At 45.3% G+C, this 27,340-nt stretch overlaps 3 protein-coding genes across 17 annotated transcripts in view; 2 read left to right on the top strand and 1 right to left on the bottom strand.

The window, feature by feature from the left end:
- Positions 1-2,499, top strand: part of MAN2B1 (mannosidase alpha class 2B member 1) — a 35,766-nt gene extending 33,267 nt beyond the window's left edge. For all 4 annotated transcript variants that reach the window (XM_053289050.1, XM_053289052.1, XM_053289049.1 and 1 more), the window contains one exon: positions 231-2,499. In XM_053289050.1, coding sequence (XP_053145025.1) covers positions 231-352 — 122 coding nt within the window. In that variant the 3' untranslated portion in view covers positions 353-2,499. The remainder of the gene's footprint in view (positions 1-230) is intronic.
- On the bottom strand, positions 2,399-27,340 carry TRMT1 (tRNA methyltransferase 1). Of its 8 annotated transcripts, none has more exons than XM_053289057.1 (17): positions 26,922-27,340; positions 20,382-20,764; positions 17,494-17,549; positions 16,103-16,248; positions 15,095-15,282; positions 13,930-14,045; positions 13,138-13,250; positions 8,859-9,007; positions 8,587-8,670; positions 7,401-7,470; positions 7,173-7,307; positions 6,308-6,393; positions 5,327-5,435; positions 4,793-4,869; positions 4,344-4,463; positions 3,643-3,763; positions 2,399-2,601 (listed from the first exon to the last, which is right to left on the bottom strand). In XM_053289057.1, the coding sequence occupies exons 2-17, from the start codon at positions 20,735-20,737 to the stop codon at positions 2,503-2,505; spliced, it is 2,025 nt and encodes a 674-aa protein (XP_053145032.1). In that variant the 5' UTR covers positions 20,738-20,764; positions 26,922-27,340; the 3' UTR covers positions 2,399-2,502. The 8 variants fall into 8 exon arrangements, with proteins under 8 accessions (XP_053145032.1, XP_053145034.1, XP_053145033.1 ...); XM_053289059.1 differs by having other exon boundaries at positions 26,801-26,924; XM_053289058.1 differs by lacking the exon at positions 26,922-27,340 and adding an exon at positions 25,808-25,832.
- The window catches only part of NACC1 (nucleus accumbens associated 1), a 55,424-nt gene continuing 49,504 nt past the window's right edge, over positions 21,421-27,340 (top strand). For 2 of the 5 annotated variants that reach the window (XM_053289062.1, XM_053289061.1), the window contains exon 1: positions 22,910-23,217. In XM_053289062.1, coding sequence (XP_053145037.1) covers positions 23,134-23,217 — 84 coding nt within the window. In that variant the 5' untranslated portion in view covers positions 22,910-23,133. Of the gene's footprint in view, positions 21,972-22,909; positions 23,218-25,875; positions 26,433-27,340 lie in introns of those variants that run through there. The other 3 variants (XM_053289065.1, XM_053289064.1, XM_053289063.1) reach the window with 3 other exon arrangements.

Raw genomic sequence — 27,340 nt, 5'->3', positions numbered from 1 at the left:
AACATGGCACTGTCTGCATCTGAAGTATAATTTACCACTCAAACCTGGAGCCTGATGCTCCCAAAATAGGGGGTGGGGGACTAGACACAACATTCTGGGTGTAAACTGCCATGACTCATCCACTGTACCATAACAGATGGTTAAGCCCTTGCTTCCCTGCCACTCTGAGCCTTATTGTGAGGGGGCCTGTGGTCCAATATCACTACTCCTCAGACTCCTTCTATCCACAGGACCAGCAAAACGGCAGTCCAGCCCCAAGCTTGACCCGGAACACATCACGCTACAACCTATGGAAATCCGAACTTTCCTCGCCCGCATTCAGCACATACCATGGCCTGAGAGAGTGATCTGAGCCAAGGGATCCGCATCCGATCCTTTATTCTGTCCAAAGGGAGTTTGAAATTGCCTCAAGAAATGGAAGCACACTGGGGCTCTCCTCAGGGACTTTAAGATGAGGGATGCACCTCTTCTCTGTGCCAAACATTCCTGTGTCTTATGAGAGAGATTTGCTCAGGCTACTTAAAGAAGTACCCTGTTCTTGTGATGTGATTTTTCTTTTGGAGAATGGGAAAGGGATCTCTGCAAAAGGTCCTCCTGTAATATGAGTGAGAAGTTACTGTGGAAATGTTGGATTACTTGGAGTACTGCAAGTGCAATAACTAACTTTTCAGTAAACCACTTAAATGTACACTGCAATCAAGAAAACCATTATACTTCTCCTGATTAGGCTAATGTCCAGGGTACATTCTTGTCCTGACTTTCTCCTGTGTGGAATTCAGCGATGGTCTTCCCTAAATAAAGCTGTAAATATCAAAACAGCAGAAGAGCAAGCCCCAATATGGAAGACGCAGGTGCCTGGAAAATAAGCTTCAGTTTCCTTATCAAACCAGCCCAATTCAGCTCACTAGGGCAGATCCATTTCATATTAACATCTCTCAACATTATCCTTTTCAAGTTAGAGCCATGTCAGTTTCAATTCATAGGCAGAGAGACTCCCAAGTGTAAGACTGAATCAGACCCATCTCTGACCATGTTCAAAAATCACTTGACTCAAGTAACTTTGTTGTGGAGATCAAAAAACAAACAACCTGCCAATAAAATGGATCTACATTTTGGGAAGGAGTAAGGTAAGTAAAGGTGAAGAAAAAGATTGGCTGACATGGTGTACTGTGCTGTTGGACTGGAGCGAACTTCCCAAATTCTGCTGTTGAAGCGAACTCTTGAGTTATTTGGCTGATGGCAGCAACATCCCCTTCAGAGACCACTCTGTCCTCTCATCCCACCCCCAAACCAGCTTGAAAACAGGGTGCCATAACCTAGCATTAGGGTTACCCATTTGCAAGTGAGAAGGGAAGTTACTTGCTGAATGGGGCTTAAATAGTGCAGAAGATAATTCCTTAGTTTTAGGGTAAAGATACAGGGTTCTTCATACCTCTAGGATCCCCAGAATGTCTACTCTCAGCACCTCAGTGTTATTACATAACATATCTAAAAAAAGGATGCCAAAGTCAGTTTGTAAGATCACCAGAAAAACAACTTCCTTTCAGCCAGCACTACCCAAAGAAGAGAAAGGGAGAAAAAGATCAGGCTGTCTTGCAAGAAGCCTGTGACGTCAAACTGAAGGTACTTAAGGGGAAGGAGCAGCTTTATCAGGACTGCCCCTGGCAAACCGGGGCAGTCCTTTCAGGAGGTGTGCTCAGGCTCTCACCTCAGGAGGTGGATTATTGGGGTGGGGGCAAGATGGCCCAATGCTGCCATCTGACCAACTCTTTGGGGCTGATCTGATCCTTGCAGGAAGCACAAGGGAGAAGAGGGTCTGTTTCAAAAGGGAGCTAGACCTCATCAGGATCATAGGGGAAAATATGTGGTGCTACAATTGGGCCAGCCCTGCTGGCAAACCACCTGTTCCTCTAGGTTGGAAGGACAAGAGCAAGAGTTGCTGGTGCAGTCATGCATTAGGATGAGCTTACAATAGCAAGGGAAGAGCCCCTCTTTCTGTTGCAGCATTTGAAGATCATTTTTGTTAACAAGGAAAAGAGCTGGTTTTGTGGTAGCAAGCATGACGTGTCCCCTTAGCTAAGCAGGGTCTGCCATGCTTGCATATGAATGGGAGACTAGAAGTGTGAGCACTGCAAGATCTTCCCCTTAGGGGATCTTGCTGCTCTGGGAAGAGTTCCAAGTTCCCTCCCTGGCTTCTCCAAGATAGGGCTGAGAGAGATCCCTGCCTGCAACCTTGGAGACACCACTGCCAGTCTGTGTAAACAATATTGAGTGAGCTAAACCAATGGTCTGACTCAGTATACAGCAGCTTCCTGTGTTCTTAACTGGGCTGGAAGGATGAACCACATGGAACTAGTGTGTGAACTGGGAGATTACCAAATATGAATCAAGCACCATAAAGAGGTGACACCATCATTTAATGGCAGGCACATTATAATGGACAGTCATTTTAAAAAAGAGGTTTTCTGTTGCTGCAAAAATAAAAAAACCCAAAGCAGATGTTCAGGGCTGTTTCTTCACAGTGCTGCTGTTATCACTTTGCTCTGTCTCTTTTTCCAGCTCATGGGAGTAGCGGCATTTGTCTCCAAGTGAACAGCTGCCCTGAGTGAGAAAATGACAATCACATCATGACAGGCATAAAAGTTTTGCACTCAGTCCAGATCAGCCAACACAAACCCTTAGCCCAAGGCAGCCAGAGAGCCTGGGGTTGGATCGGGGAGTTCCTTGCTACCTCCTCAAGATTCCTCATCTCCTCAAAAGTCCCTAGCTTGACTTTATATAAACGTCCCAAGGACCATCCGCATCACCACTTGTCATTCTGGGCTGTTTTATGTGAAGGGTAAAAGTTAAAGCAGACCTGTTAGTTTTAGAGTAGCTGGTGTATCTTGGGCTTGAGATATCACCCATGTATCACTGCCTATCCAGGACTGTAAAAAATGAGGCAGTTGTAAAGCACCCAGCAGCCCTTAACAGATAGCTGGCAGGTGCTGTTTGGCTTGGTAGAAGATAAGGTGCAGGCCTGGTGAGAAGTATGCTATAGTTTATATACAAGCAAAATGCAATGAAACCCTGATGTCTGCTTCAACACTGCAGAGTGCCTGCACAAGGGGATAAACCCTCCCCTAACAGCCCGTCCCCTCTGAAGCTTTGCAGCCCCAACTACTTTTACTCCTGCAGCTCCCAGACCCATGAGACCATAAAACTCGTGGGAGTACAAGCAACTGAAGGAGGGAGGGGTTAAGCACTCATTGCCCCCCTCTGCTTCAAAGCAGCCTCTCCCACAGGTGCTTTGTAAACTGGTCATCCAGGCAACTGCTTCGTCAGAGTTTTGTTACACATTCTGTGGCATAACATGTCGCCTGCCCTTGAGACAACTACTGGGCTGGGCACAAAGAGCAGGTTTTGCAGATCTCGGGTGGGCTGAGAAGTTTTCTAACTGACAGGCACTAAAAAGTGTGAAATCCAAATGGGGCAGAGCACATCACCCTTTTCCATCAGACTCTAAGCAGTGTTATTCCCTGACTGGTGCTGTCAGACTCCACCCCACCCACCATGGGCTACCTGGTTTGGCCTTACAGGCCTCTCCAACGCTCTCCTCCTCCACCACTTCCAGGCAACAGCACAGGAGCTCTGGTTACTCACTTGCCGGAACCGTTTGCAGGCGAAATTCTTCAGGTGGCTTCCATCACTCTCTTCCACACACTCCTTCCTCTTGTTCTGGTGTGACTTGCTCTTCTCCTGCAAAGAGGAAGAGATCCCACCCCTTCCCCAGCAGACCGGTCAGTCTAGAACTGGGCAGGCTGCTGCTCAGTTTTGGTGCCACCATCACAACTAGTCACAAATAACCACCAACAGCCAGCAAGGATGTTAATCCCACAGGAGATGGAAGACGCCCATCAGCTTTAACACTGAAACGGGCCAGGTTATCTTTCCCTTAAGCCAGGAAATCATGAACACAATTTATCAAGAAAGGCATGAGAAAGCAACCTGGGTCAAGGGTCAGAGCTGGGGTCACAGCCCAAAGTGATTGAGTCACCTTGGACTGTCATATAAGCCTCCTTACTCTCTCCCCATGAAGGGAAAAAAAGGGGACAAGCCAGCACTGGAAGGCATAATGCCACCAACCAGGTCACTCCTTTTCACAGTACTAGCATTACAAACTTGCAAACCCCCCTTAATTTACAGCCAAACACATTCTGGCACCACTTTTACATAGCGGAAGGGAAGAAGGAAGTCCCACCTTCCTTCTAACCCCCCTACATTCATTTTCCATCCCAGAGCAGAGAATAAAATCCAGGTATTCTTGTTTGCTTCCTAGCACCCCGACTCCCCATCAACCTTACCCAGCTTTGGCTCTTGCTCTTGGCCCCCAATTAGGCTCAGGATTCAACTGGAACCGTCTGAGGCCCTGCTTTCGTGAGCTGGGATTGGCATCGGCCCGGACAGTGAAAGATGCTTGTAGCCTGTGGAGGTTAGAAAGTCAGTGAGGAGGGTGGGAAGAGTTTCCCTCTCAGAGTCAACCCCAAGAGAACCTTTTTAATGGGTGCTGCTTATCACAGTGTGGAATAAGCACTCACTGGTTTCTCTTGGTCAGGGCCGCTTCCAGATAAAACAGTCGAGTGCATGCTAATTGTGCTATGTTAACATTCCAGCTCTCCTCTTTGCAAACAGCTCCCTATAGATCTGTGTCCTTGTGAGCTTCCATTTCTTGCCCATAAGCCACTGTCTACATGGTCCAATGGTCCACACTTGCCTATGGAAGACCCAGGCTTGTTGTCTCCCTAGTACCTACTTAGGTTCCACAGAGAGGATGCGCGCAGCCGGACTGCTCTCCGAGAGTCGCTCTCTCTTCACAGGGTTGAGTTTCTCCTGGGGGGGGGGGCAAGAAGGAGCAGATATTTAATCTAAAATAACTTGAACCAAAAGGTGAATTGGGAAGGAGGATACGAAACTCAGCTTCAGGTGAGGGATGGCTGGAAACTAGCCATCTACCAACGTCTGAGGCCGTCTCTCATTAGCTCTTAATCAGACTAGGCAAAGACAGCAAATTGTACATAGAGAGGGGTGGGGGTACAAGGTGGGCATCTCCCTCTGAAAAAGTAAAGTAGAGAAGATGCCAGCCATCACAGCCATGAGACAGAAGGCCATAATGTAAACGTGCATGTCAATGCACACAAAGGACAGGAGTGCCAATGCCACAGGTTTCCCCAAGTAGGAAGTCTGAAGACTGCAATACCCTCCCTCCACACTTATACCCTGGAGGTGCCCATAATGAAAGATCCACACACAAAAAGGCTCTTGTGTGCAGAAGAAAGACCTTGCTCACCCAGCAGCGCATGATGTCCCAAAGCACAGATGGTGGTGCATCTGTCTTGATGGTGTTCTTGCAGGCGTGGGACAGTGACACCCGGTAACCAGCATGGAGGAGAGCTGATCTGGAAAGGAAATCCAGAGAGGACTTGCACCGAGATCCCTTACCCCCAGCTGCCAGAAGGAAAAGCTCTAGCATAAGTCACAGTAAAAAGGGGCTTCTTGCCTTTGAGTCAGGGCTATGTGTCAGAGTCATGGAGACACAACTCTGGCTACTAACACTTGGTACAGCATCATTAGAAGACTAGATTCCAGTTTGGTCAGATCCAGATTATTCCATGTACCTCCATAAACATCTGCCACTACTTGCTACCAAACACTGGATTCCATCCCCTTGCTCTCAACCATTCTGGGGCTGTGAAAAGGCTGCTCTTTCCACATCTGGCAGGTATTCGAGAGGAATCTCAAGGTGTCACAACCCAGCCTGGAAGCAATTGGGTCTTGAAGCTGGGAGGGGAACTACACCAGGCATGCCTTTCCTGCCAAGACAGGGACACCCTATCTTGGACAGCCTATCGGTTACATAGAGTTATTTTTATTATTATTCTGTGTAAACTGCTTTGAGAAGTTTTTGTTGAAAAGCAATAAATAGTAGTAGTAGTTCAGGAAACAGGGTCTATACCCTCCTGCATCATGAAACAGAGTTCCAGCTAGCAGACATATTGTACAAGCCCAAAGAGACCCAGAGAATAACAAGGCACTCTACAGGAAAACACGGAGTCCCACAGCAGAACCAAAGCATTACGAAATTGCTGGCTACACTGTGAGCCAGCTAAACAAACGGGGGGGGGGGGGGGAATTATAAAGGATTTCGAAACCTAACTCTGACAGTGACTCAGGGGAGCCCTTGTCCAGCGCAACACATACCACAATGCCTCTCCATACATTTTTACTTGAGGACAAGAACAGACTCTTGCAGTGCAGGCCTCAATCTTACCTGAACTGTAGCAGAGAAGGACTATTGCAGCGAATGGTTTTACTGAGATTATCGAGTGTGTAATAGAGAGGGACATCACTGAGTTCCTACCACACAAAGGGAAATAGATTCAAGTTAAACAGGATATTTTCCCTAATCCTGGAAGAGGTGGTACAGCATTCCTTTACCTTACAGGGTCTTCCTTTGCTAAGGCCCAATTAACTGTGGTTTTGAAACTTTCTACCTTCAGAGAGCCCTTTTCCCATCAACTAATTTGCTTCAGAACCTCAGCATGTTGCAAAGAATTCTAGGATATACTCTAGGATGGCATTGGCAAGGCCTGCTGGGCTTTATCTTTGCTCCATGCAAATTGAGAGTGTGCCCCCAAACAAAGCCACCAACACTATTATTTATTTTAAACATTTATATCCCACTTCTCTTATAACTCAGAACAGTGTGTGTGCGTGTGTGCTGTGGATTGCAGAGGAGGGTTAGTAATAGAAAGCAAGCCATTTTTCAGGGAAGCCTTTTCACTATGGCTGACCTCCTCACTGAAGAATCCCTCATAAGCTTCAAATACAGACTGAAAAGCCCTTTAAGAGAGGGTGAACACAGACATCCCTTTTTTAATAGGGGTCCATTCTCCTTTGGCAAAACAAACAGCTGCATAGTCCTCATTCACAGGTTGCCTTGAGTCAAAAAACCATAAAAATAACCTTTTGCAGAAGAATCACTGTCACACTTTTTAGATGTGATCTACTTGTATTTTACGAGAAAAATGTTTCTTTATCTTTGGCAAGAAGCTGTGGCCATTTGCCTGGGGAGACTGAACAGGGGATTGATCCTGCCCAACAGCCATCATCTCCTGCACAGTCGTCAGCCTCACCTCCGTCGCCATGCTCAGGATGCCCTGAATCCGCTGACTTGTTCGAAAGCGTCCTGGGTTGCTCGCAACTGCTGACAAGACCCGCTGAACAAAACCCACGTCATGAAGAGGCTCCGCCCACATGGGGCCACCCAGCTGCAGGAGGAAGAGGAGCAGCAGAAGCCAGGGTGGGTTTGGGATCTCCTGGCCAGGAGCACATTAGGAGGGCCAAAGGCAAATGAGTCTCACCTGGTGGCGCTGGTGGCAATGGTCACAGGATGGGCCCACGGGGGGGCCACAGGCAGCCTTGTAGTTCAAGCTGTTTGGTTAGAGGTAACAAACACAGTATCTAGAGCATCGTCAGGCTGGATGGCATTCATTCATGCTTTTGCCTCCTCCTGTCTGTGTTAGCTGGTTAAATCTGTGTTATGAAGCATCATTTGTTTAAGCTTCCATCAGACTAAAGACTGATTGCCAGTCTGCACATCTTCAGGGGTAACTGAAGACAGTGTGTGTTGCATAGCACACTACAAGACAGGAAGTGGACACACAGAACCTCCTCTATTACTGTCTTTGACCCTCACTGCCCAAAGATCCCTTCCTGTTTGGCAGTACATAGCCTCAGTTTACCAGCTTTTAGGCAAGAGTCATCACTTGCCAGACAAACGCCTCAACCTGCTACAGAACCAAGTACCGCCTTCACTAGGGAGAAGAACTGGCCACTTATTATGCTGGTGGGCCAAATAGCCATGCTATCAGGTAAAAAGTGTTTGAAGTAGTTCATGGGGGTTGGCTCCAATTACTAACACACTCTCTGTTACCTGACAGAAGTAACACTTCCACATCTCTTTCTGATTCTTACAAGCTCCAGCTGTATGACTAGATGCTAGAGAGAAGACTGAGCTGTGATCCTTCTCCCAATCAACAGCGGGAGATTCCAGCTCCTCCTAACATGTTCAAGAGCCTCTTTTCATGGCAAAACATGCCACTGGGAAGCTCATTCAAAACGTGCAGCCTCTCATCACGCTCTGGGAGGAGTCTAGCCTGTCTCTCTTTTTGACAGGGACCTACTGTTACACAGCTCAACTGCCAGGACTTAAGAGGAAATAATCCGGCATTCAGGCCGCTATGGAAAATATCTCTACCCACCAGGCATCTGACAAGCTTGGAATCACCAGGTAGCCTAGGCAGCAGCCCATTTGAGAAGGCAAAAGAGCTGAGAAGAGTTGTGACACCTCCCCACACAACAGAGAGACATACAAACAAGAGAAGTTCCTTGAGTAACAGAGCTACCCAGGATACAAATTTCCTGTCCTGCTCAGCAGAGGAACATTTGGCTACGCAATTGTTCCTGGTATCCAGCCACCCAACTGCAGATAGTGAGACCGAGGGAACCGTCACAGAATTGTTCCATTAAAATCCCCAACTCTCTTACTTTTTTCCATTGTTAGCCATCTTGCCAAGTCTCTGGATGTGAAATGAGCCACAACCCACACAATTATAGACAAAGGCTTGTTTGCTGCAGAGAGAAAGGGAGAGTTACTACCCAACAGGTCTGACTACAAAGCGGCAGGGACACCCAGTTGTAAGGCTGCTGCAGGTTGACCCTGTGGCCTTGCAGGCAGCTGCTACAGCTGAGCTCCCTGTTCACATTTTGCCCAAGGGCAAGCACAGCAAGGACTATAGCAAAGCAACAACACAGCTCACCTGGCAGAAGCTTTGACCTTGGCCTGACCAGTAAAGACCTGCACAAACACACGGATGTAGAAATCAGCACTGACAGACAGGAGTGGGACAATGTAGCGCTGGTAGCAGTTGGCACGCAGATCTAGGCTATGCAGGATAATCCGCAGGGCCTGAGGGAGGAGAGAAGTTGCCGTGAGCCATTTGTGTCGTTGGGTAGCAACACGACACGCTTGTGTCTTGTGTGATGCATGGAACCTGTGAGTCGAGATAGGAGCATTAGTTACTTACAGTGAAGGCTTCTTCCTGCTGCTGGGTAGGAGGATATCTCGTGAGTTAATACTTCCCCATTGCTCCAGAGGCAGGACTATGCAAATAGCTTAAATAGCCCTCGGAAGGATAACCCCAGGTCGAGATAACAGAGAACATCAACTTAGAGAACAATTTTAAGGAATGGTAAATAGAGAAAAAAAGGCAGTCTCTACAGTAGACCCAGACAGCCCAAGGAGGTGGGCCGAGATGTCCTCATATCCAGCATCAGGAAGACGTCTGCACAGTAAGTAACCAGTGCTTCTTTCCCTGCTGCTGAAAGAGGACATCTCCTGGGACATGCCACAGCTGATGAGCCTGGTTGGGAAGCGTCCGGGACTATGGCTGAGGGAGTACCCGCTGTAGCACTCTTCTACCGAATGCAGCTTGGGTGGAGCATTGAGTGTAATGTCTTGTAAAGGTAGGTGGGGATGACCACGTTGCTGCTTTACATCTCTCTGACAAAGGAGCGTTTGTAGAAAAGGCTGCCATTGCTGCTGCTGCCGCCCTGGTCAAGTGAGCCAAGAGATGCAGGGGCAAAGGTATGCCAGCAAAATGCAGGCTTTGATCCATGTGGCTATAGTAGATTTTGAGACCTTCTGGCCCATGGAAGCGGGGAGATATGACACAAATACAGTATCTGAAGTCTGGCATGGCTCAGTACATTGGATATAGACCTTTAAGCATCGTTGGACATCTAGCTTGCACCATGCCCACTCCAATGGTTGTGAAGGGTTAGGGCAAAAAGAGGGCAAGGTAATGTCCTGGGATCTGTGAAATACAGACGGCATCTTAGGGACAAATGGTGGATCGGGGATCAGTCTAATTGAGTCCAGTGAAATTATGCATGCGTGCTTATTTACCAAAAGAGGTTGAAGCTCTTACACCCTTCTGGCAGAGGTAACAGCTATGAGGAATGCCAGTTTATAGGACAGAAGGCAGAGTGGGATCAAGCGAATGGGTTCGAAGGGAGGGCCCTGTAGCACCCAGAGTACCATGTGAAGATTCCATGTCGGGAAACTGTGTACAGTAAGTGTTGAAAAGCCATCAAGGCAAGGTGGATGGCCCTCAGCCCCCAACAACTGATGCTGTGGTACCTTTCCTGTGGGGACCATTTCTCCTGAGCCAAAGGCTGGAGGCATATGAATACACATACAACAGTTAAAGACAAAAATGGCACAATATAGGTGATCCTTTAGATAGTAATACAAATAACAAAAAGCTGAGATTATATAAATTGAACATGTTCATTTGTTCTCAACTTTTTGTTATCTGTATTACTATCTAAAAGATAACCTATATTGTGCCATTTTTGTCTTTAACTGTAGGAGTAACCCGCCCAGGGTGGTGTCTGTTATTATTATTACTAATAATATTATTACCCCCAGATGATGTAGTCTCCGAGAGGGAGAAAGTTGGCTCTTTGGCTGATTTATTAGGAACCCGTCGGTAGACAAAACTTGGAGGGAAAGGTTTAGGTCTGACTTGGCTGAAGGCAGAAACTGCCAGGGCCCTCTGCTTGGCATCTCAGGCCCTGCTCATGGCCCCACCACTAACAGAGATCTGGTTGGCAGGGCCTAGAGACAGGGCCCTTTTGGTGATGGCCCTGCGGCTTTGGAACGCCCTCCCCGGAGAGTTTTCGCCATGAGCTTTCCCTCTCTTCGTGTTTTTAAGACAATTAAACACACATCTTTTTTAAAAGGCATTTTAAATGTTATTCCTGCTGCTTATATCTGGTAGGTTCTTTAGTTTTTATAGTTCTCAGTTTTTAGCTTTTTATTAATAACTTTTAATTTGAAACTTTTTCTTAAAATTGTAATTTTAAATGTGGTTTTAGCCTGGTCTTTTAACTTGCTTAACTTTATTAGCCTTATTTTATATTGTATCTATTTTATTAATGTTGTAAACCTCCCCAAGCAGGAGTGTAATGGAGGGGTGGGCTATAAATATTTTGAATAAATAAATAGATCTGGTGCCGTGAGGAGCAGGCCATCTAGACAGGCAAAGATTCTGACACCCTGGAGCCTTAGGTGTGTCATGAGTGGTGGCATGACCTCTGTGAACACCCTGGGTGTTGAGGTTAGACCAAGAGGTAAGGTTTTGTATTGGTAGTGCCTGCCTGCCTGCATATTTGAATCGGAAGAATGGCCAGCCGTCTAGATGAACTGGAATGTGAAGATAGGCCTCTGTCAGATTTAAGGAGGTGAGGCGACCCAGGTGGTGGAGGGATTCCACAATTGATCTCAGAGTCTCCATCTTGAGTTTTTTTGTGTCTGACGAATTTGTTGAGAAATTTGAGATCCAGGACTGCTCTGAAAGTGCCATCCTTTTTTGGCACGGTGAACAGAATGGCGTAAAACCTTTTGCCCCACTGTTGAAGAGGCACAAGCTTTACCGCCCCTATATTTTCCAGATGCTGAATGGCCCGTAGGAGGCCTGAATGCTTGGCATGCGAGCGTGAATGTGGGGTTGGCAAAAACCTGTTTGGGGGTAAAGTGGTGTATTCTGTTCTGAACCTATGCTGAAGGACCCACATGTTGCTGGTGGAGAGTTCCCAAGCATGAAAGAGCTGCGAAAAGTGACCCGCCACCAAGAGTGGCCATGAGTCAGGAGTGCTGTCTAGTTGTATTAATTTGTCCTGTGAAGGGCTGACATGATTGTCTGGAAGGTTTGTCGTTCCGTCTAAACCTGTTCCTAAAGAGATGTTGTGTTCTGTTGTCCCTTTCCCTGGGTCTGAAGGGAGCCCTGAAGGGACGAAAGGACTGAAAGGGCTGTTTATTCTGCCTGCGGAAGTCCCTGGGTGTTGTAGGAAGGGCTTTTCTCTTATCCTTGGTTCAGATGAGAGGGCCATTTAATGCCTCATCACCGAACAGCTTGGAAACTATGTAAAGGACAACTGCCAAGTTGAAGCAAGAAGTGGCATCTACTTGCCAATGTTTCAACCATAGGGTTCGCCTTGCCACTACACTGGAAGCGGTGGACTTGGCTGCAAAACATACTGAGTCCATAATGGCTTGCTCTGCTTTGGTGCTTTTTTTGGGCCTGGTTGTTGCAGCCTCTGCAGCCTAATTCGCCTCTGCTGACAATTCCAGGGCTGGCCTTGAAGGCCTAGAAAGAGCCGGGAGCAAGGGTGCCACTGGGAGAGGGATCTCTGGCACTTGCAGTGGGAGCCACGCCACGTCCTTGAGAGTAACAATGAGGGCCTCGTGGCACTCAGCACACTGCTGGGGGACCCTCCGTGGAGAAAAACTGGCATGCTTTTGGTTGCCCCTAGGAACAAAGATGTGCTGGATCCCAGGACCACTCTGCATCCTAGCTGCTGACTCCAGGGAAGAGGTAATAAGGAGCAAGACAGAGAGGAATACTGAGAAGAACAAAGGGCTTTACAAAAACAACAAAACAGTTATCAGGAGAGGGAGAGAGAAGCTGGTAGAATAAAAAATTAAAAAGGAATCGCTATAAAGTGGGAAGAGAAGGCTTTGGGGTGGGGAGAGGAAAAAAGGCTGCTTCTAGAGCAGGCGCAGATCTATCAGAACTGGGCAGGGTTCTCCTTCCCAGGAGTATTTAAGCTTCCTAAGTTAATTTGCAGAGTCCTGCCTCTGGAGCAACAGGGAAGTATAACCCACGAGATCTTCTCTTTCAGCAGCTGGGAAATATTGTTCACACAGCGTGATACTTCAATATATTGCCATGGTTCATTTTCTTGAGGGTCTTTTCCCCATTTTCTTCAAAAGCTTTTGCTGGGTGGATGTACCTCAATATAGGAAGGCAAAGGAAAGTGAGGAGCAAGAGAGTGAAACTAGAACCTTATTTATGCTGGGATATGGGCAAGGAGCTGCTAGTTATATTATTATTACCCAATCTTGCGGAGCCACCAACTTGGAAGTACACTTTTCTTATTGAGCAGAGCAAAAGATGAGCTTGAAGATGGACACAAAGGGCAACAGGATCATACACCTGCATGTCTAGATTCCCCATGTCTCATTCCACTCACCATCTCATGGCAGAACTTGGCCTTGATAGACATGGCCCCATATTTGCTGTAGCAGGTCTCTCCAGTGTTTCCAGCCATGACAGCCATGTCGGTGCATGTGACACACAGCAGGCCTGCAATAGGATTCCCAAAGTGAAGTTGCAGAAAATACGACACAACATTCCCTGCAAGCACCCACAAGGAAACATCCAGCAACACTAGAGGGTAAAAGGGACATGCTGCTCAGACCCCTGCTCTGCCCCAAAGCCTAGCAGCCAAATCAGTGCATTTGCTGGCTTCAGTTCCTTCCAGTGCAAAGGAAATGAAAACTTCCTTCTGCCTCATGAGGCAGGAAAAGAATATGCCAAATTCAGATGCCAAAGGAGAACTTGGACTCAACTAGAAGATTCACCTTACAGGAGCACTCCCATCTTTAGAGAGCTCTGGAAAGCTATCTAGCCATAAAGGTAACTTGGCAAAGAGGCACCTTTTAACGTGGTGATTCTCTTTATCTAGCAGGGGGAGAGTAACTGGCCCTATCCACCCCTAGCACAGTACCTCCAGTGACTGTTGCTTGTGTCTATCTTACGTTTCTTTTTAGATTGTGAGCCCTTTGGGGACAGGGATCCATCTTATTTGTTTGTTATTTCTCTGTGTAAACTGCCCTGAGCCATTTTTGGAAGGGCAGTATAGAAATCGAATAAATATCGTTTGCCACAGCTAGGGAAGACTCTACAGAGTCCCCATTTTCAAAGCACACAATTTTTCATCATTGATAGCAAAACCTATAGCAGAAGTAAGCTACCACCTCACCTCCTTCACTCACAGCTTGAACCGCAGCATCCAGAAACACAGAAGGGCTGCCGTATGGGTCCAGGTCAATGACATCAAATTGTTCTTTGGCTGCCTTGTGCTGGTACATCAGCATCCTGTGTGAGGGAGAGAGCCAGGCTCAGAAGCACCAAACTCCTTGACAGAGAATAGGAAACAGTGGCCTAGTTTGTTTGTTGTAAACCACCCAGAGACATGAGTTTTGGGAGGTACAGAAGTGTGATAAATAAATAATAAAAATAGTTCTTCCTGAAGCAATAGGTTTGTGCCTGGGCTGTAGCACTTCACAGGTGAAGGTTCACATGACTGACTGTTTCTCCGTACAAAAATCAGTCCCTCCATACAGAAAACTAGATGACTGAGAGAAGCTTTATCTATTATCCTTCTCCCTGCCAGACACACTCCGTGAAAGATTTAAGATCCTCCTACCTTATTGAAGAACCTCTTTCGATGCTACAGAACAAGGATGCCTACCAGCACAACTGTGTGGTAGCATAAATTATGAACAGAACCAAAAAAGAAAAAAAGAAAATTAAGGCTGACATGACTGGCAGCCCTCCATCAACCGTAGGGACCTGCTGAGACTGCTGGGCAACTTAAAAGGCTGCCCTGACTGTGTGGTGATGGGGCTGCTGCAGAATGACTTAACCCACTTCTAGGCAACAGTTCAGTATTCCCTGCTATTGGGTACCGAGGAGCACTGTGCTGCTGCCCAAAAGTGGCATAAAGTCTCTCTGCAGCAGCCCCATTGGCACACTGTCAAGGCTGCCTATTAAGTTGTCCAGCAGCCCCTTTGGGCCTCTTGTCTACAGAGGGCTGCATGTCATGTCGGCCGATGTTGTTATGAACAGAACCAGCAGCCTCTCTCACCAATGGGCTTTTTCATGGCTTCGAACTAGACCAAGACTCAAAACTCATTCCACCAAAGACTTGCTAATGGCTTTTAGCTTATCATTTCCTAACAAGCAGGAGCTCAGGTCAGGCAACTGCTGCAAGTATCATGCTGCTCTTAGGAGAAGTCTAACATGCCTCTTTTCTTCTTGTTCTTCTTCTAAGCTGCTTGACAGAGACCTACTGTTGTCAATTGCCAGGATTAAGAGGAGGAAGAAATCCAGCACTCAAGCTCTTATGAAAGATCTCAACCTACCGGGCATCTGACAAGCTTGGAGTCACCAGGTGCCCTGTGTCATTGAGCTGAATGTTCTGGGTTATGAGCTCAACAGCCTTGGAAGAGAAGTCATTAGCCACCACACTGTAAAGTCCAGGCACCTCCTTGGCAAACCTGATGGAGCGTAGTCCTGAAGCAGCCAAGGCCTCCAGTACTCGGAGTCCATCCTGCAGAGACAAAGGAAAAGGAAGACAGGGAAAGAGATGGAAGGAGGCCCTGGGAGTTCCACAAATGCCCTGCTAAATCACAACCCAGTAGCCAAGCTCAAAGAATGTGGGGGGACCCCACGAGGCTAAGACCCGGCAGTTCCAGGCTGTTCCAGTGTCAAGAAGCCTTCATTGGAGGCACAAACTAGAAGAGCAACAGTTTTCATGAGTCAGAGCATTTCCATGTCTCACAGTCTTGGGACTAGTTCGCATGTTAAAGTCAACACAAAATAACTTTTGCAGCAGATGTTCAAATGTTGAATTGGTTTTATGAATGCTTTAGTCTGCATTCACATCAGCAACTGTTCCCCAGGTCTCAGACTCCTTTCTTGAGAAGACCTGCTAAATCCCAGACTCAAGCACTTTGGAAGAGTAGAGCAAGAGGATTTTATCTAGATTGGTATTTGGCGACCAGTTACAAGACGAGAGATGTTTAAACACAGGGGTATTAACTTAAAAACAACAACAGTGCAATAAGCCCTATGTCTGTAGCATAATGAATAATGTTATTTATATAATTTCATCAACATACAAGGTAGTTTTCAGAGTAACATAATCTTTCTATCTCTCTATCCATCCCTCTTCTTCTGAATATACAATCTAGATTTGGATACTGGAAGAGACAAAAGTGTGTGGCGTGTGAAAAAAAGGGAGGGGAAGGGTAACAAGCGATTACTACATTTGAAATAATAAATCAGGACAATAATGGAGCAACCTGTCATCCTATGGGGTATCCAGAGAACCATCCAAACCCCAAAAGAGACACAGAAGGGTACAATACCTGGCACACTTCCCCCACAGCTGCAACTTTATTCTCCCTCTCTTCTGGCTGATCTCCAGTGGGTGACTCTTCCAATTCTTCCTCTTTTTCTCCTTTTGAAAGATCCACAATCACTTGAGAGGCATTTTTCTCCCCAGGGACTGCAACTGGGAAAAGATGGAACAACTGAGACTGATGAAGCCCATGCCTGGAAGCTTACCCAAACAGAGAAATCGGTCACTGTTGGTACCCAGCTTTTATATCATTTGCACAAATGTAAAATTGCCCAGTATTCAAAATTAAGCTGAGCAGTGCAGACAGAGTCAATATACACCCTTTTGGGGCTCTTTAAATAACAATTCTACTTTTTACAGCATAGCTGGTTTTAACATCTTCTGCTGTATTTCCATTTTATCCAACTACTATTGAAAAATGTCTCACACATTCTTCAGTAAGCTGAAGAAGAGCTAGCAGGGTGATCAAAGAGCTACACTGTGTCCAAAAAGCTAGAGTTCTGTCTTCCATTAATCTTCCATAGCTACTCTGTTAGCTTAGATTACAGCTGCTCATTGCTGTACAAAACAAGATCTTGTCTAGAGAAAAATGAGGAATGAGAGTCACTGAAAAGAGATCTAGACATGCTACACTAGGAGTTGTACTCAAATCTTTGAAGTGGTATCTGGATTGCTCACATCTTTATTTATTTAGCACATTTCTATACCTCCCCAAACTCAAGTCTCTGGGTGGTTCATAATCTAAAATACACAACAACTAAAATGTTAACAGAATTAAAACCATTTAAAATATAGATTAAAACTCTAAAACTTAAAGCTTTAAAACTATAAATTAAAAGCCTGATTAAACAGGTATGCTTTCAAATCTTTCTTTAAAACATCCAGAGAAGAGGAGGCTCTAATTTTGTTAGGAAGCACATTCCAAATTCCTGGAGCAACCCTAGAAAAGGCCTGGTTTTGATTCACCACCAACCAAGCCAGTGGCATCTGCAGCCAGATCTCTCCCAATGATCTTAATAGGCAGACATCAGCAGATGGACAAAGCAGAGCTGTTTCTAGCAATTGGAACAACATCCCTAGCCAGAATTCCACAAATCATACAACATGAAAGGTTGGGCAGGGGGAAGCAAAAGGAAGACTGGAGGATCAGCACATCCCTTCCTGTAACTCTTCTCTACAGAAACAGGAAAAAGACTGGTACTGGGATGAAGTGGGAGGTATCTCCTAGTTCAAGAATAATTTGCCTATTAGTGGATGGCAACGTTGGAAGAAAGGAACATCAGCACCCCTTAAAGACTTAACTAGATATTAGCAGTAGCAGTGATTGTGCCTCTTGCATGTCAGTGGTTTTCCCTGATGGACCTTACACAGAACAAGATGAAAAACATTGTCACTCACTCTGAATTCCTTTTGACGAAAGCTTTAACCGAGCAAATTCCGTAATGACTGCACACCTGGAGGTGGGGGAGGGGAAAAACTCTGAGTGTATTACTATTCAGATTAGAACAATGTTCTTATCCTGCATCTCCAAGGAACCAAAATGCTCCATAGTATGTTACAAGACTTCTTGTAGCATCCTCCCACTTTTTCCCATGTCTTGAAACAGAGCAAATGTCCATTTTAGACAGGAAGAAGTCAACCCAAGTCAGTTACTATTATTTACATACTGCTTTTCAACAAAAAGCATTCTCAGTGGTTTACATAGAAAAAATAATTTTAAAAAATAATAAGCAAATAATCCCTTTGCTTAGTATCAGCTCACACCAGTTAAGATGGGTAGTAACACATTATAGCAAGCACACAAGTGGTATCAGACATCTCTCATAAGGATATGTTTATGCCACCATTTCCTCCAGATACCCACCCAGTAATCTCAAAGCCTAATCCTGCAAGAGATGCTCTACAATAATATTTGCATCTTACCAAGAGTCCTATAAGTGAAGTAGATTGGACACAAAATAATCTATTCACACAACATAATGACTAAATTAGCACGTACTTATCTTTCCTCCCCTTTCTGTTCAGCTTATACTACCTGCAGATAACCATAAAATTGGATTATACTACTGCATGGTTATCTGCAGTGATAGGCTTGTTATACCGACAGAGAGTAGCCTTGCAGAGTTAACAAATCACACAAATGTATGAAAATCTCCTCTTGCCCAACACTTCCTTGGAACAGCTTGATAAAACAGGGCTCAACAAATCCCAGGTCCCCATGGTGCCTGGAAATTGTGCGGCTCCTGAGCCAGGTGATGGATGGACATGAGCAAGAAGCAGCAAGCAAGGTGGGGCAGGTTGCTCCCTCCTCCTCACATCTGTCCATCATCTGCTTGAGCCAGGCAATGGATAGATGCAATGATGAAGAGGTAGTGGCATGCAAGGCGGGTTGCTCTCCCCTCCGGAGCACATCTGTTCATCACCTGGCTCAGAAAGACAATGGATGGATACAACCAGGAGAAGGACAGAGCAACCTGCCCTCACTTTTCTTGCTCCCACTTCCTGTCTGAGCCAGGTGATGGATGGATGCAATGATGAGGAGGGTCAGCTTTCATCCTCCTCCTGGCCATGTCCATCCATTGCCTGGCTCAGGAAGGTGATGAACAAACATGGCCAGGAGGACGAGGGAGCAACCCGCCCCCGTCTTGTCTGTGGCCTCCTCCTTGTGATTGTGTCTGCCCATCACCTGGCTCAATTAGGCAATGGACAGATGTGACCAGGAGGAGGAGGAGGGAGCAAGCAAAGCAGGAAATCCTCCATCACCACCATGCACCCTCCATGGAGCAGAGGGTATTACTCACTGGCTGAACACCACCCCAGCATGCACACAAAACTTATAGAGACATAAAGGACTAATGGGCATACAAAATTATGAATGAATGAAAATCTATGAACTATGGAGAAGGGAGAGATGCCTGTTTAAATCAGACATCAAACCCTAAAATCTGGCTCCTACATTTTTGGGCTGGCTCCTGAATCCAAAGAAAATGTGTTGAACTCCTTTTGTTAGCTAACATGGACCATACTTTCACAACCGAAAGGAACCCAAGGGAAGGGGGCATCAAGCACCAGGACTTACACCTATTGGCCACCTCCCCCACTACAACTCTTTTAACAGCAAGCGGTGGCTCAGCACATCTTCACCACCAAAAAGATCCCAGTGGAGGCGGGAAGAGAAACTGGGAAGCACATGCTCTGCACATATGTCCTTGGAATACAATGCCTTCTTCCAAAAAGATCCTTCTGATGATGAAGGGAAACTCCCCTAGACATGGTGCAGATTTCCCCTGGTGTTTCTTGGGGCTGCCAGAGAACAGAATCCTATATCTATTTCTGAAAGAATCGGAAATTTTATCATGCTTATGACAGTAGCATCCGCAGGTGAGAGGAGGTACCGGCAGACTCAAGATAACCTACAGGTATGTCAGTTTCACAAACACCTAGCGGAAAACCCCTAAGGGGGCAACAACAACAAAAACACCAGACTCAGAGGGCACTTAATAGCCAATCAGGTGGGCGGAGCCAATAGAACTCAGTGGTAAGGAGGAGGGCAGCAAGGAGGGCTTGAACAAGAATTGCAGAAAGTTTCTCAATTTTAAGAAACCCCTCAAAACAGTCAAAACATGATGAAAAGAAGCTGGGGTAGAGCACCAGTGTCCATCCCCCACCCCACAAAAAATAGAATTTGCATATGAAGTTACAGTAGGGACTCCTGTCTTTGTTGCTAACTTTTGTTTTGTCACCATGCTCAGGTAGCACATGCACACCAGGGAAATACTGCAATATTTGGTTGAGAGTCTATACTTGTTACTAGCAAAAACAGGTTGCCTCTTTCTCACTGAAAGTGTTTCTGAAGGAAGAAGAGAGTTGAGCAGAGAGGATTCAAGCCCTCTGACACGACTCCTCGGAATCCTACTCCTCCCCCCAACTCCCCATGATCCTTTAACAGTGAAAGAGTTCAGCCACATCTTCCTCAGAAAGGTTTGAATCCCTCAGAAAGGTTTGAATTCCAAGGAGGGAGGGGGTTTGAATTGGGCAGGCCCCCTTTGCCACCAAAAGAATAATTGGAAGGGGATTAATACCCTTGAAATATTTACTGGTGATCTCTTGCTCACCATAATGCTAGCACAAAACTAACTTTAATACAGTGACTCCAACCTCCACCTTCTTTCTCCCAAAATCTGAGGGACAACCTTTGTTACAATACATAAACAGATTTCAACAGTCCATCTTTTGCAAAGTTCAATGGAAAACAGCTTCTGAAGTCTCCCTTCATTCCCACTTACGTCAGGTCTCTGTTGAACTCCTGGACAGGATTGTAGAACACTTCGTTGGCACTTGGAAAAATTATATTTGCCTTCCCTTCCGTTATAAGAGTCTCACCATTTTTTACTGGCCCAGGGCCACTACTGGTGTCTACTGCAGGTGACTGAGTCACACTTTGCTCCAGATTAGAGCCCTCCGTTTCCATGTCTTGTGCTTGAACACCCTCCATGCCTTTGACAAAAACAAGTTTTCTGACTTGAAGATCAATAGAGGGCAAAATGTTCCAGGTCTTCCAAAGCTGATGAGTTGTTGCACTTTTGTGTGGCAAGAAGGTGTGTCCCAGAAACCAGATCCCCAGAAGAGGCTTGTTTGGCATCAGCTCAGGCTTCTTCCCAACTATGTTCTGAAAATATAAGAAAATCTATTTCTATTAATACATCCTGAATCTCCAGACATGTACATAGTGGCACTCTGTTTTCTTTGCATGAGTGACAACTTGCAAAGGGGCATACATCACTGGCAGTTAGTCACTTTGGAAGATATGGGCAGCAAGCAATGAAGGCAGGGAGGCAGGCAGGCAGTCTAAGCGGAACAAACTGTAGCAAAATCCTCCACTGATTTTATCTATAAGAACTATTTACAGGATTTTAAATGTAAAATCTTTTAACATTTTACAGAACACCACACCTCATGTATTCAGCCTTTCTTTTCTGGTGATTTCAGAGCCATAAAACATTTCCTAAGTGGTATTTAAAGAATTCCTAATACTTGCTATTAGAATATACTAAGAGACAGCTCCCCATCTCTCAGACGTGGCTTATTCACTAAAGAGCCATTGTAAAGAGATGCTTGATTTTATCTAAACAAAAATAAATTAAATGTTATTTAACATGAAGAGGCTATGCCCTAAATCAGAGTGTATTGATGATCTTTTCTCCATATTTAACTGAGAAACTGCAACAGCCTGCAGGTTGCAGCCAACCATAGCTGTGCTTCTTACTCAGCAATCCTTGCTGTAGCTGTGTGTGTGTGTTTAGGACTGGAAGCTTTCAACAATATTGGGGGGGATGGGGGTGGGACCCAGATGTATCATATTCCGTTTACCCATATTATATTCTGAGGAATCCGAAACAAAGCCAAATCAGTACGAAGATGGAATGACAAGAACAGGATTGAGAGAATTATATACTTTATTCATACACCATGGGCAGATGATTCGGGCGCTAAATTGTGAAACAATCCCCAGGAACCAAGGCAAAAAGCAGGAAACAACCTACAGAACATACGCAGAGAGATCGGCCTCCCCAGCTTGGTCCACCCCCTTGACCCAGAGAATTCCTACCCCAAAACAGCGTAAACCACCAACACTAAATTCCACGCTTCTCGGCACAATCTACAACGACAACACCATATTGAAAGTGGCTGGGAAATGATCAGGTGATTCTCTGCCTCCAATAAAAATATAGCAATGGATGGAAAGCCTATAGAGTCAAAAAGACTCAAGGCAATGTCTCAAACGCAAACAGAAAATCTGGAGTTTTTCTTTAAGCTCATCTGCTGGGGAACAACTGTCGTCCATTTCAACGGGAATAGTTTCTGAATCCGGATAAGTATGCTTAGCACAGCTTATCGTTTTGTTCCTATGAAACAACTACAATAAATCGTGATTAATACTGATCTATTATAAATTTGGAAAGAGTTTGTGCGAAATAAAATCATACTTCCTTCCCGATGACCTACAGATACCAAATTTTGCATACACAATCCTGGCTGTGAAATTAGCTTGAATGCACTACTTTTTGCATTGGGATATGAAGGGAGGATAGGTTTAAATCTTTATTTTATTTTTAGAATAAATTCTGAATATATAATCAACAGATTTTAAGTGTAATTGTTCTCAACATATTTTTAACACTCAATAATAATTCCCAAACGACATTATGCCCCAAAGAAGTAACTCTTTCTCAGGTTCAAATTTACTATGATTCAAATTTACCATATATGGTAATTATTGCATAAAATCAATAATGTTTGAAGTTTAAATCCTACAAATTTCAAACTGTTATTTTACTTCCCTTTTGCAAGCACGTTAATAAAAAAATTCTATTACATATATTTAATTTCTTGAACTTCCCTATAAGTGTAATTCATGCAAAATGACTTTGCCTGGTCAACAACGGACTTCACCTACTAGTTGTTTATCATTACTATTGTGCATATTTTAAACATTTTTTCCTTGGGAGTGCACTTACTAGCAGGTGTTGCACAGAATTACTCACTAGGAAGAATAAAACAAGTTCCTTTTCAACTTTGCCAAATAAAGCCTTCAATCCTAAACACTCTTTCTTGAGAATAAACACAGGTGAACTTGGTGGGACTTGCTTTTGAATAAAAGCACATAGGCTCAGATGAAAGTGTTCAGTGTAACCCCAAAGTCTGCCTACACCAAAATAATTTGGTGTAGTATGAGTTGTCTACATGTATCTCAACACTCTTGAACATTTTGGAATAGTCTTCAGTGGCAAGAGCTCTGCTAAAGTCAAAAGTCTAAAATCCTTAAATTAGTTTAGTAAAGCTATCCACTTTCTACTCTTTATATCTTCTAGCTAACTTTTGAGAGCTGAAACATTACATTGAAGAAAACAAGCACTTCATACAACAGTGTTGAGTAAAGTAGATAATTGGGGCTGAGAGAGGGAACCCAGATGTATGCTACTATCACCTGAGAACATTCATAATCCAGTGTGAGCAACCTTCTATCTTACAGTAGTCATGTTTTTAAGACAGCATAATATCTCTATCCAGTTGCAAAGGAGGACACCTGTACAACCTGAATTTATGCCTGCTTACTCAGAAGTAAGTACTACTCTTTTCAGTGGGACTTCCCCCACCATCCTAAAGTAACTGTATTTTTTTAATATAATTGTATCTGTAAGAGCTATAAAAAGAAGGAATGCTGACAAGTGCCCTTTGTCATGATTTATGCAATTGTGAAAGGTACAGGACCCTATTTTCCTCTGCATCTCTATAACTGCCATCTTTTTGTTTGTTTGTTTTTGTCCTCTTTAATCTTTTAATTGCAGCCTGACATTAAGAAATTAAGCAAGTGAGACTTTTCCTAAAACTGAGATAAAATGATCAAAAACTTCACCTGCTTCAATTCCTGCATTTAATTCCACTTGCTCATGAAGGGACAGTCCAGTGTGATGGACCTAGACTGAGGAGACCTGAGTTCAAATACTCACTTAGCAATGAAACTCCCTTGATGATCTAAGCAATCCTATATCTTTGTAAGTTTTCAGAGACCTCTGACTGACCATTGGTACTCACAGTGCAGGTCTTTGGTCTGATACAGCACAGTAGTCAGAGTAGGCAAAGTAGAAGTGTCAGACCTGACAGTTCCTATTATTGACATTATTTAATTTTTACAATATTAAATGCACTTAAGTACTAAATTTAATGTCAACTATATTAATATAAATAATAAAGTTAACCTAATTGTATTTAGATGTCTCCTGTTTTACTAGGGTGAGCAAATGCAAAGAAGACATGATCCTGTACTTCTTAACAGTATAGGGCATAGGAAACTTTAGCAGGTACAAAACATTTTTAGCTGGGTTCAGGGGGGTTGGGGGACACTTGCATAACAATTTTTAAAAGTTCAAGAGCCCTGTCTTCTTTTGCATGTGATCATCCACATTGAGCTATTTATTTGTTACATCTGTATCCTGTTCTTCCCCGCAAGGAGCTTGGAGCACTGTTTTAGCCCTACAGCAATAATATAAGGCAGGCTATACTGAGATACAATGACTTGCACAAAGATACCTTGTGAACTTTATAGCCAAAGGGGAATTTTAATCTGGATTTTCCATATTCAGCTGCTAATTTCCAGCTGAGTTCCTGATCTTCTACCTAACAGACTTTTGCTCCATAGACATTAATATATGTTAATTTTCACACCATGAAGGCATCACCTATTAATTTCTGCAGAGCAAGCTACTGTTACACACAGGAGCAGGCCAGGCCACCTTTTCTGGTCAGTTGGTAACTTTAGTCACAGCATCCCACTAACTCTCATTGACTTAGTAGCCCTTGAAATGTAGCCTGAGCCCCCTATCCCCAGTCATTTCTGGCTTCAGGCCTGGGATACACAAAATAAGCAATTCAGGCAGCAGTATAAAACCCATATGGGGAAGCAGTTTATGTAGTGTCTTTATCTCATAATCCTCTGCAGACATGCTCCCTTTTGAACCTTTATGGTAGCACATCAACATTATTTACATAGTACTATCAGTGTTTATGGTGCTTTACAAAGCAACATCAGCAAAAGACTAGTCCTTGCCCCCCAGAAGCTTACAGTCTACACTGAGAGGCAGGGGGAGAAAGGGAAAGAAAATCATAACAAGGCATAAATGTGAAACAAATGTAGTTAAATGTAAGACTTGTTTTCAGCTGGGAATGAGAACAGGTTAAAAAAACCAACCCTTGTAGCTCAAGGAGAAGCTCTATTAACTGCCTAACGCTTAATTTTAAAGAGAACACAACTGCACTGACATGGACAGCTTCTAACTATAATTCATATTTTGAAAATATACACTATAAAGAGGTGAAGAAGATGAGAAGTTATACTGCCTTTCCACCTTGGTAGAATATTCTATCAATTTCCTAGTTTAATCCTTCCAAAATAATGTTTATGGTATAAACAAAGTACAGGATTCAACCACAATTAAGCACTTTTAAGCCTCGTATAATTCATTAGAAGAATTATGAAGTTAGAAGTGAATTGTCCTTTTGAAATAAATCAGCATGAAAAGTGCTTAACTTTTGCAGCATTGTACTGCAGCCTGTTTCTGGTCTTATTTAAGCAACACTTATCTAGCACCTATCCCAGTCCTATGTCCTTTACTTGGATGTAAACACTACAAATGAATAGGGCTCACTTCCAAGAAAATAGATTCAGGGTTGAGATGCTAACCTCCCAATATCAGGGAACTGAATGTGGCCAAAATGTAATTTGATAGATGGGGAAATGCATATGTAGACCTGGGAGTTCAGGGTAAAAGGAAGACCAGAAGGTCCATCTTAAGTGCTAAATCCTGAATCACAAATATTCTGAGCCTGGTATTTGACGGACGGTATTTTCCCCTTCTGTTATTTGGAAGATTTCAGTGAGGAATACTAAATCCCCGCCCTCCAGTCATTTGCTTTTCTACAAATGTTGAGCGTTAAACTTAAGCAGTCCGAACACTTTATTCCCTTAGTCTAGAGCGCAAACGTGATCACGTTCGGTAAGTGCCTTTTGAGCACTTGCTCTGACTATGCAATTCAACTATTCTGACTAAATGCAACACTTGTATGTGGGTGAGGAGTTCTAAAAGCCCGACTTCAGCCACAAGAAGCTGAATTACTTGCCCTAGGATTTATCGGAAACGTCTGCGTGACTCACCCTGCTATATCAACTCGGGTTGAGAATTAATTCTGGACAAATCAGGGAAGAGGGCTCCCTTTTATTTTTTTAGTTGGGGGAGTGGGGAGGAGGGCTCCAAAACTTTGTGAAACGTAAGCAATTTAAGACACACATTAGGAAGAATCTTTTCGCCATCTAGACGCCCTTTCTTTTAAACATTCTTCAGACGGAGTTTTTAATTGTGTGTCGTCCGACTGGGAGATTTAGTTCCCTGGGCTCTGCACCGATCTTCTCTTCTCCCGCCCTCCCCAGAAAGCAGCAAAGTTGTTTCCAGCTCAGAGAACAAAGTCAGGCAGGCTGGCAAGTTCAGAAGCAAACATTTCCCACTTCCAAGAGGCACAGTGGGCGGGGGAAAAGGAGGTAGCAGCTAGCTCGGAGCTCAGCTAGCCAGGCCTGTGGGAGTACAGAGATAGAGGCCTGGCATGGCTATGCATCGCATTGCATTACACGGGCGGGCAGGCTGGTGCTCTTGCATCCAGTAGCTCGGCTCTCTGCTGAGCCTGCCTAGGCTGACAATGAATGGCTGCTGCTAGTGCTGCTTGGAGGGCTAGGGGAGCAGAGCCCCTCCATTGACCGAGATCTTCCCCCCCTTCTCTTTGCACAGGTGAGAGCTATATCGCCCCCCTCAAAATATCTCATCACTTCACGGGCCCCCCTTCGGTAGCCACTGCACCCATCCACCACCCTCCCCTAAATGCATGCACCCCTCCCCCCATTATCCTGGATGTTTAAACTTTCCCCTCCCCCATTAAGCTGTCCCCAAATCTGCTTGAGCCTTCGGGGCGGGTGGGGGGGCGCATCCTTAACAGAGCAGCTGTCGCCTGCGTCCATTTCGCTGGGTGGGAGAGGCTGCCCTTCGTTGTCTCCTCCCGCCTCTCCTTTCACCCCGCCGTGGGTGCCTCCACACGCCTTCCCTCTCCCTCAATTGCACCCCCTTCTAAAAACCGGACCCTAACGGAGCGCTCTTCGTGCCTTTGGGGTGTGCAGGGAGGTGTGAGCTGCGGCTCCCCCCGCTGGGCCTTCTTGCAGCCTATGACACCCCCCCCGTAGAGGATCGGGGCGGGGGGGGAGAGAGCATGTCCCCCCTCCTCACACAGAGCGAAGGACCTGATGGTGCAACTCGCTGGTTTCCTCCTCCCTAGAAGTGCGTCTCCCTCCCCGCGGTCTGTGCCTCTGCTGCACGGAGTGGCCGCCGGGAGGGTGCGGGCTTCAACTCTTAGCAGGCCTGTCCGAAATTCCCCGACTCTTCCTACAGGGGCTTTGTCCTCCTGATCGCCTCGCTTTCCCTACTCCCAGCTGCCGAGGGGAAGGGCCCAGCAGCAGCGGCGGCGGCGGCGGCGAGCCGGCAGGTTCCAGTAAAAGTTTTAAGTGGAGCCACTCCAAGCCATTTCCAGGCGAGCAGAAGGCCTTGCCGGGTGGTTGGCTTGGAAACCCGGAATTCGAGGATGCTTTGGCCAGGGTGGGGGCGCGGAAATCAACTGGGAGGCGAGGAGGGCACCTCCCTTCCTTGGC

The sequence above is a fragment of the Hemicordylus capensis genome, chromosome 2 (genome assembly GCF_027244095.1).
Source record: "Hemicordylus capensis ecotype Gifberg chromosome 2, rHemCap1.1.pri, whole genome shotgun sequence".
Lineage (NCBI taxonomy): Eukaryota > Metazoa > Chordata > Lepidosauria > Squamata > Cordylidae > Hemicordylus > Hemicordylus capensis.
This window is presented reverse-complemented; position numbering and strand designations above follow the sequence as displayed.